Below are 15,710 nucleotides of genomic sequence, written 5' to 3' on the forward strand. Positions count from 1 at the left end.
GATTTTTAAAAAATATTTTTGCAATATGGTTTCCTTTCAGTAGCTCAATTAATATCTCATTATTTATACAACACAAAAGAACTCCCCACATCTTTGTCGTCAAAGACTACTGAGATTCATTCCTTGCAATGTTGTAAAAATCATGCAAAACTGGGAACAAGAGATAAACTTACTGCTTTTTTTTGCATTCAATTGCTCGATCCACACTGAAGTCTGGAAGTCTGATAAATCCTTCTGCTTTTTCAGCCTTAAAAAAAAAAATTAAATATCACCACATCAACCAATTAGCAAGCTAGCAAACTCCAATGCTGAATAATATTTAGCATGCAAGTTCTTGTTTTTGACAGCTTTTTATACTGTAAAAATACATGCTCATCACCATGGGGACAGATCAACACCAAAGAAATATTCCTCTGTGATCTATATTTGTGCAAACCCTGGATGCTAGAAAGCCACCACTCTTGTTGGTGCAAGTGGCAGAGTGTGAGCATAGGTTTTGTTGATTAATAAGGATGAATAAGGGTTATATCATCCTTTCAGGTCTTGATGTTACATACAATCATAAAGGAGTGTTTGTTCCATGATGAAGCATGTATTTGTGTTACACAGATGTGTAACAGCACCACATATAATGATCCACATATAGCTGAAAAATACAATTCAAAAGTGACCCAAAATGATTCTAAGCAGAAACAGAGGAGAGTGTCCCCTGCATAATTGTAGCATGGACCATTTTGCAGGATCACCTACATATGTCTGTACATGAGCAAAGCAAAGGCAATACAGGTTACTCCCACCCCACAAGGTGAAATGGTGCAAGGGGATGATCCCACACAGCTGAGCTCTGTCGTTAAACACTGTAAACCAGCCTCAGGTGGCTTTGGCCACCCAGCTATCACTCCCCCCCCGAAATTTTCCCGCATGGTACAAGAGGTAACAAAAGCCAGGCAGACATTTACAGTACACTGTTTATATCCAGTCAGTCCTTTCTGAATGCAAGAAGGTTTACTGAGCAGTGACATCTCTGTTCTAGGTGACCAGGACCCTCTGTTAGAGAGTCGCTCCAGCAAAACTGAGGTGACCAGTAAGCCTCAAATTCTTGTTCTTGCTGCCTGAAACTGAAACATCTGAAGTGGAAACATCTTCCTTTACGTCATCTGTCTACATACACCTAGTCATCTGCAATGAGACTAGGACTCTTCCTAAGATGAGCAATATATAATATAGACAAAAGTCTCTAGCATGTAATGTCAGGAAAAAAAGTACTTTCCAAGACATAGAAAATGTTCATTCCTAAATCCCATTTTTGCTGCACCCAGCCACTATCCCTAGGCACATTAACATTCTGAAAATGAACACTGAGCTAAAGCAGGTAAAATATACACAATTACAAAGGCAGAGGGTAAATGAAGATGACTGACAGTATCTCAAGTCTCATTATGCATGAATATGATGTGACTATAAAAAGATGTTCATCAAGACAAGTCTTTGAGCTTTAATTCTTGGAAGTATGAACCTCCAAGAATGGAAATACAGATACAGAATGGATATTTCAGTGGGTGGCTTCCCCGCAGCTCTGCATATCTGTTCTTTGGTATACAATAAACCATGGCATAACCATCATTCCTGTCATTTACATGTATTAAACATTCAGAGGAGAGGTTTATATTTTTTGCATCATTGAGAGTTGCTGCTCCACGACACACACACATATACACATAGAAAAAAAAGCAGCAGTGGAAGGGCTTTTTGTTATTTTCTTTAGGTATAGGAGAAACAATGATGTTTTTCCACATCTGGGCTGAAAATATCTTGATTTTGCAGTGTTTGTATAAAAAAGTACTTATTTGCTATTGTGGGCTTTTAACTCTCTCTGATTGTATTTGTATCTGTAAAAATCAGTTCGAGGCTGGCTTGAGGAGCTTTTGTTTACATTCCACAGGTTGGCATTTCATGAGACTAAACTTATTGAGATAAAATAACAAAAAAATAATTGACAAGATTTTGTTAAAGTCTTTCTTTTTTTTTTTTCCATAATGTGTATGTCAATCACTTAGACCTTAAGCAAGTATTACCATTCCAGATCCATAGTCTACTAAGTATATAGGGATCAGCCAATGAGTAGGAGTGAGTAAAGAAGGAGCTCTATTCATGGGCTGCATTGTACTAAAGATAGAGAAGGTATTACCTGCATTTCTGTACCAGAAAGAGTGGTCACTTACTGGATTGGGTCAGCAAGAAAACTGAAAATCCTGTTTCATTCCCAAGACTACTCTAAGAACACCAGAGACCAATCTCAAAAAAGCAGTCCCTGAGGTATCAAAGTCACTATTGCATGCATTGCTGGATGAAAAATTTATACAATGCCAGTTGTTTCTCTGCAGTATGAATCAATAAACTCAGTTTAAGAGCAAGACCCTGTGTGAAGGAATACACTCTCACACACACAGCAGTAAATCAGTGGCCTGAGCTGGATAAGCCATCAGATGGGTGAGTGAGTGACTTGGGTCTGGGGCAGGTTGGCCTTTCTTACATGTTATAAATGAAGAGGATAATGGTGTGAACTTTTTAATGCAGTACTTGTACACATCTGAAACGTGCCATCTATGTAACAGAAAAGAGGAATCTGATGGGTATGTAGTTCCATAATTATCAGGGAAAAAAAAGGAAGGAAAAAAAGGAAGTCACAACAGTAAAACCTTATGAGTGTTATTATAGTCAGCAAATAGAATTCCAAATAAACCGTAGGAACAGAACATGTGGAAGTCATCTTTTTGGTCATTCTTGGGGGAAAAAATAATTTTAAAACATTAAAAGTGTATAGAAATCATAAATGCTTTCTTTCTTCAAAATGTTATCTTTAACATGACTTTAGCATGCTGTTGTTTGACTCACACATTTCACTCAAGCATCCTCGAGATTTTGATGCAAAGCTGTAAAATAGCCCTAAAAAACTCAGATAAAAAGAACCTCGACCTGTTTTCTACTTGATCAAGTTGTTTAAAAGAATAAGCTTTTATCTCTTGTGGTTTTTATGAAGGCTAGCCTAACACAAAAATCTGTACTTTTGCTACACTAAGTTGTAGAAAAATAATTTCAGTAATAACAACAGTCTCTGCAAATGCTTGGGGCAAAAAAAAGTGACCATTTTTTCACAGAAAAAGCTTTGCACTCCAAAAAGAATTTGTTTATGAAACATAATGCATGAATCCAATGAAAGAAGCTAATGTCTTTTTCAGCTTTCCTCAATATGTTATCTAAATGTTGTGGCTCTAGGAGATTTAGTAAGTCATTTAAAGTGAGTGTAATGTTACAGAAAGATTTTTAAAAATAGTGCCGTAACATGAAATATCTTGTTATTGTGGAACAGCTCCGGTCTGCAAATCAGGGTACTCCTCATGGCTTCATCAGTGTTTCAGCACTGCCCACAGAATACCTTGTGGATGTTGGAGGATCACTTCAGTCCTCAAACCTTTTCAGTCTTTTTTCTCTCTGCCAAGTACATGAATGAGGCAACCCATAGAACTGTGAATAATTTGTGTAAGATACTGGACCAGAGGTCCCCAAAGCTCTCAGCACAATCAGCCGACATCAATGACTTTTTCTCGCCCATGTGAGCGGCAACTACAACTCAAAGGTAAAAGATTTTTGTTTTAAAAGATTGTAATTATACAGCTTCCAGAAAAGCTGCTGGAGTGAGGACCAATTTAAATGCAGTAAATCGGAAAAACCCCATAACCAAACACAAAGATAAACAGTGACAGTAGATCACAGCCTGCAACCCTTTAATTTTATATCTTTTTTTTTTTCAACGTAGTCCCCATGACAACCATCTTTTACACATTGTGCAAAACTCTATTTCAGCTGTACTTGGAAAACCAGTCAAGCTATCCTAATGACCCACCAGAAGGAGGGATTTAGTCTTTTGTCCCATTCCAGCCAATACTATCCAACACAGTCAAAACAAGCACAAAGAGCTGGGAACCTGGGTTTATATGTGATGATTCTCACCCTCCCCACCCCCCTCTTCCTATAGGAGTACTGATTCCCTCTGGGGTTTCAGTACAAGAACTAAAGTATTGCTAAAGTATTAGACAGGATCTCACACTGTCCTCTTTAAACGCTTGTCTTCAAGGCAGCTGCCTACAGACAGCTGTGCTCAAAAAAGGGATCAAACGCTAATGAAAAGCAGTTGTCCAAGGAGTCTGGTGTTCCTGTACGCACCCAGAAAGTCTGACTGCTCAGATCCATTTTCTGACATTTTCTGTGTTACCATTGCAAAGCCAACCCTTCTGTTTCCTCTTAGTTCAAACAGCTTCCCTCCCGAGATTATGAGTGCATCCATGCTGCAAACAGAAATTTACCTGCCTCATATTTTATAAAGAGGAAGGGTGTTGAGGAGAGATTCCAGGGCAGCCTACCCAAGCCTAACTAGACCACTGGGCCCTAACTTCACTGCTTGCAGTACCTCAGATAGTTCATCAAAGGCTTATACGGATTTGCGTGTATTCTCTAGTTTGCTTTCAATGAAGAAGCTTGACTCTCAGGGTGTCTGATCTGCTATTGCTGATCTGTCTCAGAATTTTATTATTTTTTCTCTTTCGAGCTGTGGCATTCACAAAGTATCTTATGTTAAATTGAAGAAAATATCATGCAAATGTCACAAGTGTCCTATATCGCGTCCCCCTATCTGTCTCACATGAAAGACCCAGAACCAGAGTAGCTTAAAGGCAAATTAAACCAGAGTAACAGAAACATCCAGAGCTTCAGAGGCACCTGAAGACAGACTTCACAAAGAACATAACGTCAGCTGAGGTTATCTATCCAAATCCAGGATGATGCACGTTCCTGTACAAATTCCACCCACTCCCTATTTTCCTCTTCTCCATTAGAAAAATAGGTCCAGCACCCTGTTGCTATGCTACAGTTACCAGTGATTGGTTTTCACACATCCACAAACAAAACACACTCGTTTCTCACAAGAACAAAACTGGTCAGGCAGAGCTACAGGCAAACAGTGTGCCATGGTTCCTTTAACCTCAGCCCCACTCTTTCACCACCACCTTTTGCTTCAGCCTCTGTAAGAGGGCCAATAACAGGAAGCCTCAGACACGTGGTAAGCAGGACTCCTCTTTCAACAGAACTCCAAACTTTAGATTGCCATCTTGTATGATCCACTGAAACTGAGGATTAACTTTACTGAACACAGTGTCAGAGAGGTAGTACTATTGCCAGGCCAGAGACTTAAAAGAAATATCAAGAAAGCAAGTGAATATGTCACTGCTATTTCTCCTTCACCAGTCTAGAGGTGAAAACATTTGTGAAAATGCATCAGGTCTAATTGATCTCAGATCTCTGAGCATGTCTCTGGTCTCACAAATTTAAGAAAGCAGGTCTTAGCAAAGGACACCTTCTGTCCTTTCTAAACCCTGTAGTTACTGACATTCTGCAAACATTTCCTTAATCTAGTTACATAGAGGCTGCACTGTAAGTTGTCCAAAGAAACCTGGAGTTTTCAATACAAAATAGCATGTGAGAGTTGGCAGAAGTTGAAACCAAAGAGACACTACCAGCTAGCATGTTAAAGGAACAGCTGTGATAGGTGAGAACTCAGGACTGACACAAGCCAACAGTATTTTGCAGCTATATGAGCTCTTTGGAGCAAATAAAATAAATTGGAATGAGGCTGACACTTGTTCATTTGGGGGCAGTCAGTGACAGTCAGAAAGGCATGGGCTGCAGGATGAGTGCTGTCTAGAGCACTGGGACCATCATGATCATGGTTTCTCTGGATCCCAAGAGCAGTATTTAGCCAGGCCACAACAACCAAAGGAAGTGGAGGGCTTTGCACCTCTCCCCCACCACCCTTCTCTTCCCAGAAGGCAAACTTTGCCTGGTTGTGCTTTTTTATATTTCCTCCCAGCTTGATTACTCCTCAGAATTACTCCTTTCTGATACTTCCCATGTCTAAAGGACACATCAGCCAGCCAGCTCACCTTTCTCAAAACTGCTTGCCCAGAAGTACACAGATTTCTAACAGCTGATTTTGATAAGTGTTTGCAAGGTATTAATGCTACTGGGGAGTATATCTACCAGGCCATATCTTTCAAGCAAAGATATTGTAAGTATTGGAGGGGAAAACGGCTTTTAAATATTTTTTTCTTTCCTAATTTTCCTATTCTTTTCCTTTCTCTCATGCACGTATCTGATTTAGTCTTGAAGGAAGTCTATATCAGATTACCACAACATCATAAAAAAACAACAGCCCAAGACCAGCTTTCACTTGTCCCCAGAAAGGAATAGCTAATACCATCTTTAAGTACCAGTCAAAATTTTTATTCTGATTTAAAATAAACAAACAAAAAATTAAATAAATCAATCAATCAAACAAAAAAACACCCTAAAAAAACCCACAAAAAACAATAACACTATACCCACAACTAAAGGGAGAATGTGGAATACTCTGCACAGGAGTTAAGCTTTTTTTTAGGGTATGGGAATTTTTTTAATGGCTTAAACTATTTTATTTGTTCCCTGAAGCAGTTAGCAAGATTTTTAATGGGGATTACTGCAACAGAAATAAACAAGTGGAAACAATCCAGATAGCCTTTGATTTTTTTTAAATGCTCTAAGAATTAATAAGGGTTTCTTTAAACCTTCATCTTTTGCTGGGCCTGGGAAATGCTGATTTTCAAAGAAGCTCATTTCTATTTAAGGAACCTGATGTCCATCCACAATTCCACACTGAAGCTGCTGAGTTTCAACCTATGTTTTTGCTGGCATCCCCTAATCCTCTGCATACCCTAATTCTGGACTCTGCCACTTCATCATTTGATTGTGATAGGAGCTTTTTAGAGGTAGTGATGCAAGAGAGCAAAGAGAAGGGAATAATTCTGTCTGAATCTTCCTAGAATGGGCAAGACATCCTCTCTGCCCAATCGAACCAGTCTGAAGTAAAGCCAGCTATTCTCTAGCACTTGAAATGAAAAAAGAAAAAAAAAAAAAAGAAGAAAGAAAAAAAATTAAGAAAGGAAAAGAGAAAAAAAAAAGAAGAAAAAAGAGAAACCAATCAGACAAATAAACAGAATATTCTCCATGTGGAAGGGGATGGAGAGAAAAACAGGAGAGACACTTCTGAAAATTACATTTATCAGAAGTGAAGAAGAATTCTTGTTTTGAGTCTTGATAGCAAGTGTCCGCAAACTGCTCAACCCAGGAAAATCTTTTCCAAATTCAAAGACCACTAGTGACTTCAAAGAACAGCTTTTTACAGGGCAGAACAGACAGCAAGTTAACATTTCACAAGTACTTGCTGAACTAGAAAAAGCAGTTTTCTGCATATGTCACATTCACATATACACTTCCCAGATCACAGGAAATGTCAGGACTGAGAACTGAACCCCATTATTTGTACTCCTTCAGGGTGCATCTATACTGTAACCACAGCCACCCTTGTCTCAGTCCCAGCAGATGCTGTTTGTCTGGCACCCGGAGCTGGATGTGCACTGTACTCACCAGCTGACTGCTGTACCAATACAGTGATGACTCCTTTAGCACACACCAGAACTTTTTCCATTTGTTGCCAATGAAAGCTCCTTTTTCCTTCTTTTTGTAGAGCCATCCTTGGCAATCGGCCTGTCCCAGCTCTTTGCACGATATCCTCCGTCGGCTCATTATAAAGAATCCTGTGCCATTAAAAATACAGTGTTCTGCTTTCTTAAAAGTGCATTACCAGGAAAGAGGTTGCTGCCAATTAAAGCTGTCAACCTTACTTAGCAATCTCAGAAAATCATCCAAGCATATCTTAAAATATACTTAGAAGTCGTTCAGTTTTATAATGGCTGTGACAGTAACACACATTCTTTTGAAAGGCATGCTGATGTTCAGAAACAAAATAGTAAGCTATAGATAATGCAGACACTAATTAATTGTAAGATACACAAGATGTAGTAAATTAAAAATACATCCTTTGATCCTTTTAAGAGAAGCATGCATATATTTTCCTTCACACAGCTGCACTGAAAAGAATACATCTATTTAAGTCAGCTAGAGAAAACTATTATGCCAAGTACATGAAAACCGCTAGTGTGTATCTCTATGCAGGCAGCTGATTCTAGCTCACTGATTACCAGCTTTGATTCAATTAACATACCACAAGGATTTAGTCCAAAGGAACAGCCCGTTGTCATTTTTCTCAGAATCAGTTCAAGAATCAGTGGAGTTAAAAAGCAGCCTTCCACCAGCTGAGTAGCAGTACAAAATCCTCACCCTCTCAAGAATAAGACACACTAAGAAAATAACAGAGGAATCCGTGAGAGAAAAGAAAAAACAATCTCTCATTACCTTGACTTTTCTTTTTTGCCTTCTGACGCAAAGGAACCTGTAAGAAATGCAGGAAGGAAAGAAAAGAGGAAATTTCAGATTGTGTTGCAACATTTGTGTAGAAAGGGGAGGGGGAAGATAGAGAAGGACGTGGTGGTGATGCTGGTGGTATATGCAGGATGGAAACACATAACCCACTCACTGCTGAAGGGACGTTAGTAGCTGAAGCATAAAATATGTTAATTAAAATTGATGTACATCTAGTTGAGCAAGAGCAAACATAATTCTATTACATGTGTCTGTCTACTAGTGCTTCCTGTTCTGCACCCACAGGCAGCTTCTATTTTGCTGTGTTTGCCTGAATTGTATTCTGCATTTTGAAGTTAAAACTCCAGCATTTTAATGCTTCATTATGCTCCATAAGCCAGATTTACAAACATGGAAACACTGAAATACGTGCCAGGTGACTGATAGTCATTTAGCTCATTCTAAGAAATCCTGAAAAAGAAAAAAATTTTTTTTCCTTTTTTCTTTTTTTTTTATTTTAGTGTAAAGCGTGTGTTTTTTCCTCTGTAAGAGTTTCATAATATTTCTTAACAAAAAAAAAAAAACACACAACATATATGGAAGTTTAAAAATAACAAAATTGAATCATATTTACTCATTTGCAGTCTGTATATTTCATCCTGCATAAACACATGGAAAATGAAACTAAAACAGAAGACCACAGACCAAAAAAGGAGGTCATTGAAAATGGAAGGTCTGGTTTTTGGAGTAAATTCTCCCTAGACAGGCTGGTTAGTTGTGTGATTGTGGACAAAGCACTTGACTCCTCCTTGCCTCAACCTTTCCATCTCTAGTGTGGCAACTACATCATTCACCTTTTTCTATTTTTAGGAAAGTTTTGAAGCCTCTGGATGACAAATGCTGGATAAAATGACATATGATTTAATATGCTGGCCACAACGTTGCTATGCAAAGCTGGTAGCTACCTGATCTGCTGCAGAGCTACGCTATGAACATCCCTAATGTAGCTCCTTTGCCTTTCCAGCTTCTCAGGAAAACAAAACCCGATTTCATATCATTCTTGAAAAATTTGATGGCTCTTCTCATAGGCAAATTAAAGGTGAGTAAAGCTAGACTGTCTGCAAATAGTAATAGAAGAGATCCCTGCCGCCAGTGTTTACAAGAGCTACAACTTTCCCTAAGCAGTGATCTTTGCAGCATGTATCACACAGTGCAGAATGTATATTGCCATGGTGTGCTTATTTGGTGCCTATTTGAGACAACCTGAACAACCTGCTTGTGGGAAGCTTCATCAGGAATGAATAATCCCAGACTCCTGCTTAATCATTGCATATTCTTTTTTCCTTTTTTTCCTTTTTTTTTTTTAATTCTACCACTGCCTTTTTCTCTCTCAGACTATTCTCCATGACAACACACAAAGAAAAGCAGTAAGAAAACACATCAGCTCTGTAAGAGTCTCTGTCATTTCCCCATCCTGTGCAGGCCACCCTTTGTGCCATTCCAAAGACAGTAATGCCCTGGTGAGGACACATGGAAATAATATATGGCCTCAGGGAATCAGTGGGTCACACAGACAAACTAATTACTTTCCTTTAGAGAAACCCAAAATGATATTAAGAAAATTAAATCTAAATCAGCTCTCCTTGCACAAAAACTAAGTAGTAAAGGCAACATCACATCTTTGCCATGATACTGTAGTGAGGTCATTTCATCTTTAACCAACATAAAGTTGTAAAAGACCCGAGACAGGATGTGGCTCTCTCTACACAAGTGAGGAAAAAGCAATCTTTCCACTAACCTTGTTGATGATCTAAAGCAAAATAACATGGTCTATAGGTCACCCGTCAAGAAAGAGTTAAATACCCATATTATGCAAATCATCTGTTAGAGCCCCATTTATATCAGATTGAGGAAAAAACTGATTACCTAGTAAGAACTTGGGCTTGGTAAAAGAATTTACAAATTTGCATTTATTATTCAGTGGCAATGATGATATCCTGCTACAAGTGGATACGGGTGATGAACCCACTTTTCTTCATATTTTATGGGAAGATTTGGGAAATTAATGGTGGAAGAAAGGGAATTTTCTTCAGCCAGCACTGTATTTAGTTTGTCTTAATAAAATTAGTAATAAATCTGTAACAAAATCACTATTGAATGAAAATTTTTGAATTAAGATACATTTCCAGTTGTCTTTCCCAATATTCCTGAAAAGTGAAGTAAATATTCAACAAATTAATACTAAACCTGGAATTTGGCAACTTTTAAATGTGTCTTAGTGTTGTTCAGAAACCCAGCTTCATCCTATAAAAAATAGCTGTTTTGCTCTGCACAAGAGAAAGCTTTTATCCCCAACTGCAGTAATAAAATCTGGCACGATTCACAAAATTGCCTTCCCAAATATTGTTGATTTATAAACAAATAAAAACAACCTCTTTCTCCAAAGCACAGTGTTTGGAGTCAGATAGATATTTTATGAAATAAACAAACAGTTTTAACTGTTTAACTATTTTCATCTCAAACCAATAGGAAACCTGCATTTAAATGAATTTACCACAAAATTCATAAAATGCCTCACCAGCAGAGTTTGGATTCAATTTTTCACAAGAATACAACACATTAGCAAGTCTCCAGTGGCAAACCTTTCCTCAAGAAGTAAATTAAAGTTTTCCTCCTCTGAAAACTGGTTTATAAAAGTTAATAATCTTTTGTTTCAGTGAACTCGGGTTGAATATTGATTAAGAGATACTTTTAAGTTTCACTCTTATAGACATTCTTACCAGTGCAGAACAGAGAGAAAACTGTTTATGGCAGAGTTGCTACCAATAAAACCAGTGGTACCAGGGGCACAACAGCTGTTTTAGATATGAATGTACTCTAAGTGGCAGACATAGTCACTGGAACAATCTGAAACTAATGGTTTTGCTTCTGACAGTGGTAGATGTTTTTCTATAAAGCTCAAAATGGGAAATTATTTATTTCATTATCACAGGTTCAACTGAAAACAAACCAAGAACAACAGATCTATTTCTATCTTTTCTAGTTACCAGGGGAAATCTAAGAGCAATAATTCTCAGAAAGCTCTTGAATAATTGAAAAACATACATTTTTGTGCAAGACTGGCAGTAGAGAACAGGTTTAACCTTTTTTGGTAGGTTTGGGTTTACTGAGGGCTGAACAGGATGGGATAGTGATCCTGCAGAACAAGAGAGACTTCAAGCTTGCTATCCATTACTCCTCCACTTTGCAAATACACCCGTGAGCCAATTACAAAGGACTACACATTATTCACAGCCACTTCTGTGCCAGGCAGGCTCCAGTGATGAGCAAAAGCATGAGAAAAGATGACAACTTCAGCAAAGACTTCTGTCAGTTTAGAGGTCCTATTTTTCCACAGAATCACAGTATGACTGAGCTTGAATGGACTTCAGGAGGTCATCTAAGTTCACCCCACACCTACAACTGGTTTTCCAGGACCATGTCCAGACAGCTTTTGTATATCACCAAAGGCGGAGACTCCACAGTCTCTCTTGACAACCTGTGACAGTGCTCAATCATCCTCACAGTAAACAACTGTTCAGAGGAGACCTCCTGTGTTTCAGTTTGTGCCCATCACTTCTAGTCCTGTCACTGGGCACCACTGAAAAGAATGATAGAATTCTTAAGGTTGGAAAAGACATTTCAGATCATCAAGTCCAACTGTCAACCTGGCATTACCACCATGTCCTTTTCTTCGCACTCTCCCTTCAAGTATTTACACATTGATAAGATCCCCCTGAGCCTGTTCTCCAAGATAACAGTCCCAGCTCACTCAGTCTTCCCTTGTACTGTAGATGCTACAGTCCCTTAATTGTCCTTGGGCCTCACTGGTACATCCATGTCTCTCTTGAACTGAGAAGTCCAGAAATGGACACAGCATTCCAGGGGCAGCCTCACCAGCACAAAATAAATTATCACCTCCCTTCACCTCCTGGCAATACTTTGTCTAATGCAGCCGAAGATACCATTTGCCTTCATTGCAGCATGGGCACGTTTCTGGCTCATATTCAACATGATGTTCACCAAGACTCCCTGGTCCTTTTCTGCAAAGCTACTTTTCAGCTCTATGGCCCCCAGCATGTACTAGTTTCCACTCGCAGTATTGTTTGTGCTCAAATGGAATAACAATATGGGATAGAGGGCTGGATGGGCTTTGTCAGTCTCTCCACAAGATCCTGGATCCTGGCCCCCACCAGGCAGCAAACCTCTCCAGATGGCTGGTCAGGGCCTACAGAGGGATGTCTCTGTCTCTAACAGCAGGGACTCCCCCACTGCAGTGTCTCACCATTTCTTCTTGGTAGCCTTGCATGGTTTACAGTTAGGTAAACTAGGTCCTTTGCTAGTAGGCACATCTGGCTTCACTTCAGTTATGAGGGTAGTCAACATATTTTGCAGTTGCAAGTTCTTAGGAGAGGTAGGAGCCTTTGTCTTGATACAAGAAATAACCAACTTCCATCCTTCCCCTTCTGCAGAAGTTTTGCTTACATTGACAGTGGGGGTAGACAGTGCCTACTTCTCAATTGCAGGTGGGGACTGATGGTCATCAAGCTATTTTGTCTCAGAGAAGACCCTATCTCTCTCCATTTCATTTACTGTGATGCTGCACAGTCTGCACACTTCTTCCTTTGTCTCCTTCACTTGCCAGCACAGCTCCTCCAAGATGGCACAGCTCCCGCAAGACAGAGGGTCATCTCTCCTGGCCTCAAGGAGAGGTCCTGACACCTCCTGCAATCTGGGACTTGGAGGGCGTCAAACCCCCTCAAAAAAAAAACAGTCTGTGTGGAAGCCTTTGCCCCAGGAGGGGCAGCTGTTCCTACATCTACCGGGGGAAGCTGCCCTGTTACCAGCATGCCTGAATGCAACACAGTTTCAATTGAGCCCCCCTTATTTCGCTCCTTCTTCATGCTCTGCTGCACAGACTGGTGGGTCTGTTGGCTGCACTCAGGGTAGGTTCCTCCCTACCACCAGTTAAAGGGTAATTGACCCTTCCTAATCATGGGGAGCTGTGTCAAAGGCTGTAGGTGTCTTGGATCTGGGGCAGCTGCCAGGAACAGCCAAGGATCACATCAAGGGATGCTTCTACCTTGGGACTGAAGGGCTTGCAACATGCAAAGTCCCCAGGAGAAAAAAAAATAGGGTGAAATAGGTGAACGAAGCTGTTTCAGAGGAAACAAAAAAAGTTGGTTCTACAAGGAAAAGCAGGGGCATTGGGCTAACAGTGAACACCATGTCACATGAAATTCAACTCACAGTACATGAATCTGAGAAGGCACCAAAGGCAGCTAGGATCTACAGTTATATTCTACAGAGCTATACTTTTCTTGAGCTTCCTAGGGGCTAGATAGATGTGTGGCTAAGAAAATCCTTTGCTAAGCTCGCATCTTATGTTACTGTTTTCTCATCCACTGAAGGGTAGGACTTGGAAGTGAGGGCATCCCTGGCATCAGGCACATGCAGTAGATTTAATTTCATCCTTAGAGCAGAACTGGGGTAACCTCACCACTTGGCCTGGCCTAGAAGCAAGATCTTGTTTGGATATTGATGCTGTTCACGTATGCTATTCTGTTATGCTGCTCATAGTCCTCTGTGATTACAAGGATACAATCCCCAGATATGACCTCTTCAGCTGATCAATAACTCTGACATAACTTCAATTATACTTACGAGAACATTGCCATCAGCTTCCATGAATGGCTTCAAAGCTTAATGGAAAAGCTGTAAAAAGAGAAAGTTTTGTGTACTTCAGCTTTGTGTTATATTTTCATACAACGTAAATCTTGGTAGTAGAGTAAAAAAAAATATTTTAATACATTTTGTTCTGCCAACTCTATCCTCCAACCCCCAAAAAAACACTTTTCCAAAGATAATGCTATGTTATGTGAACTGATTTTGCTGATTTAGAAGTCAACAAATGGTAAGTAACACTAACTCAAAACTATCCAATGTCTTCTATGAAATAAATAGAATAAACTCATGGGTGTGGCTGGGGGGTTGCTTTTTGCTTGGTTGCAATGGTTTTTGGAGTTGGGTGGGGTTGGGTTTTTTAGGGTAAATGCAGAGAGAATAAATAATATTGGGGATTAATTATTTTTGTTCATTTTGGTTTTTAATCTTAAAGAAATCTATAGGATTTTGATTGCTGTTTTGGTTGAGTTATTCCCAGTGTTTTCTGGGAATGCAAATTAGGAAACCTTCTGGTTCTCCTGAATGGGATGAGACCTCATAATGGATTGTAATTTTTTTATTCCTGTAGACCAAAATCTGTGTAGTCCAACAGTAGACACTAGAGTTTATTTTCCAAAGACATACCAAGTTAGTGGTTATCCATTTAGGTGAGAGATCAGGTGACTTAATTTTGTTAACAAAAGCACTAGTCAACTCTCTACATGATTTTCCTTTGGTTGGTAGAATGGACAGATGATGAATTGGTGCAGTGTACAAGATGAAGGAAAACATACCAATGTTTTGGTGCCAGCAAAGTTCCTATAAAACTCACCCCTCTGCATGTGAAAGAATCATTGAGGGAAATGGAAGAGGATACAAGACTCTGCTGAAGCAAACAAGAAAGGATTTCCAGAAATAGAGCCACACTTCAGAAGAATTTCTAACAAGAACTTTTTCCTTTTGCTAGAACAGATTATTTATGTGCCACTCCTCATACATAATATTTGGTTTAGTTTGAAAATAAAATCTTCCTACATAAAATAAAAACCCACCTACTGGCTTCCAGCAATTTCAAACCAAAAATAGAAAGGCAAACAAATACATATTTTTCTGGCTCTCTGTCATTTCTGCTCAAAAATAGAAAGAAGTACTTTCCATAAGTGGCTCAAGTTGAAGTAATATCATTATGAGGAGAGATGTTATGGCCAATAATTTCAAGGATGTTTAGAAATCATACCTAGTATAAACAAGCAGAGGAAACACCTTTCGTTATACAAGCACATTAACAGTGAATCTCAAACACAGAGCCAGAAAGCAAAGGAATAACAGATCATATTATTGTAATTGTTGAGACATGTGGCCTTTTCCCTGTCATTTCTTCATTTCATGTGTGCCTTGGGTTTGGGGAGGAATTGCACAGCTTTGAATCAGACACGGTACTAGGAGCAAGAGGAGAAGCACTAGTTAACTGGCAAGGAAACATTTCCGCCTGTGTGCTTTGTGCCAGAGGACCTGAAATGGATTTCAGCAATCTCTTCTCAGTGACTTTAACTCAAACTTTTGTTTAGTTTCCAGAAACTGGACAAGCAGTCTTTGAGCCAGAATCCAGTTTTCAAAGGAAGCACTGACTTCTGTCTCATTATAGAGGAGTATAATTT

At 39.3% G+C, this 15,710-nt stretch overlaps 1 protein-coding gene across 4 annotated transcripts in view; it reads right to left on the reverse strand.

Moving 5' to 3' along the window:
• IPCEF1 (interaction protein for cytohesin exchange factors 1) overlaps positions 1-14,091 on the reverse strand; it is a 48,147-nt gene extending 34,056 nt beyond the window's left edge. For 2 of the 4 annotated variants that reach the window (XM_064649198.1, XM_064649196.1), the window contains exons 1-4: positions 14,053-14,091; positions 8,344-8,380; positions 7,516-7,685; positions 174-247 (exon numbers count right to left, since the gene is read on the reverse strand). In XM_064649198.1, coding sequence (XP_064505268.1) covers positions 174-247; positions 7,516-7,685; positions 8,344-8,380; positions 14,053-14,076 — 305 coding nt within the window. In that variant the 5' untranslated portion in view covers positions 14,077-14,091. Of the gene's footprint in view, positions 1-173; positions 248-7,515; positions 7,686-8,152; positions 8,296-8,343; positions 8,381-8,524; positions 8,542-14,052 lie in introns of those variants that run through there. The other 2 variants (XM_064649200.1, XM_064649199.1) reach the window with 2 other exon arrangements.
• Between the last annotated feature and the right edge of the window lie 1,619 nt (positions 14,092-15,710).

The sequence above is a fragment of the Pseudopipra pipra genome, chromosome 3 (genome assembly GCF_036250125.1).
Source record: "Pseudopipra pipra isolate bDixPip1 chromosome 3, bDixPip1.hap1, whole genome shotgun sequence".
NCBI classification, from domain to species: Eukaryota; Metazoa; Chordata; class Aves; order Passeriformes; family Pipridae; genus Pseudopipra; species Pseudopipra pipra.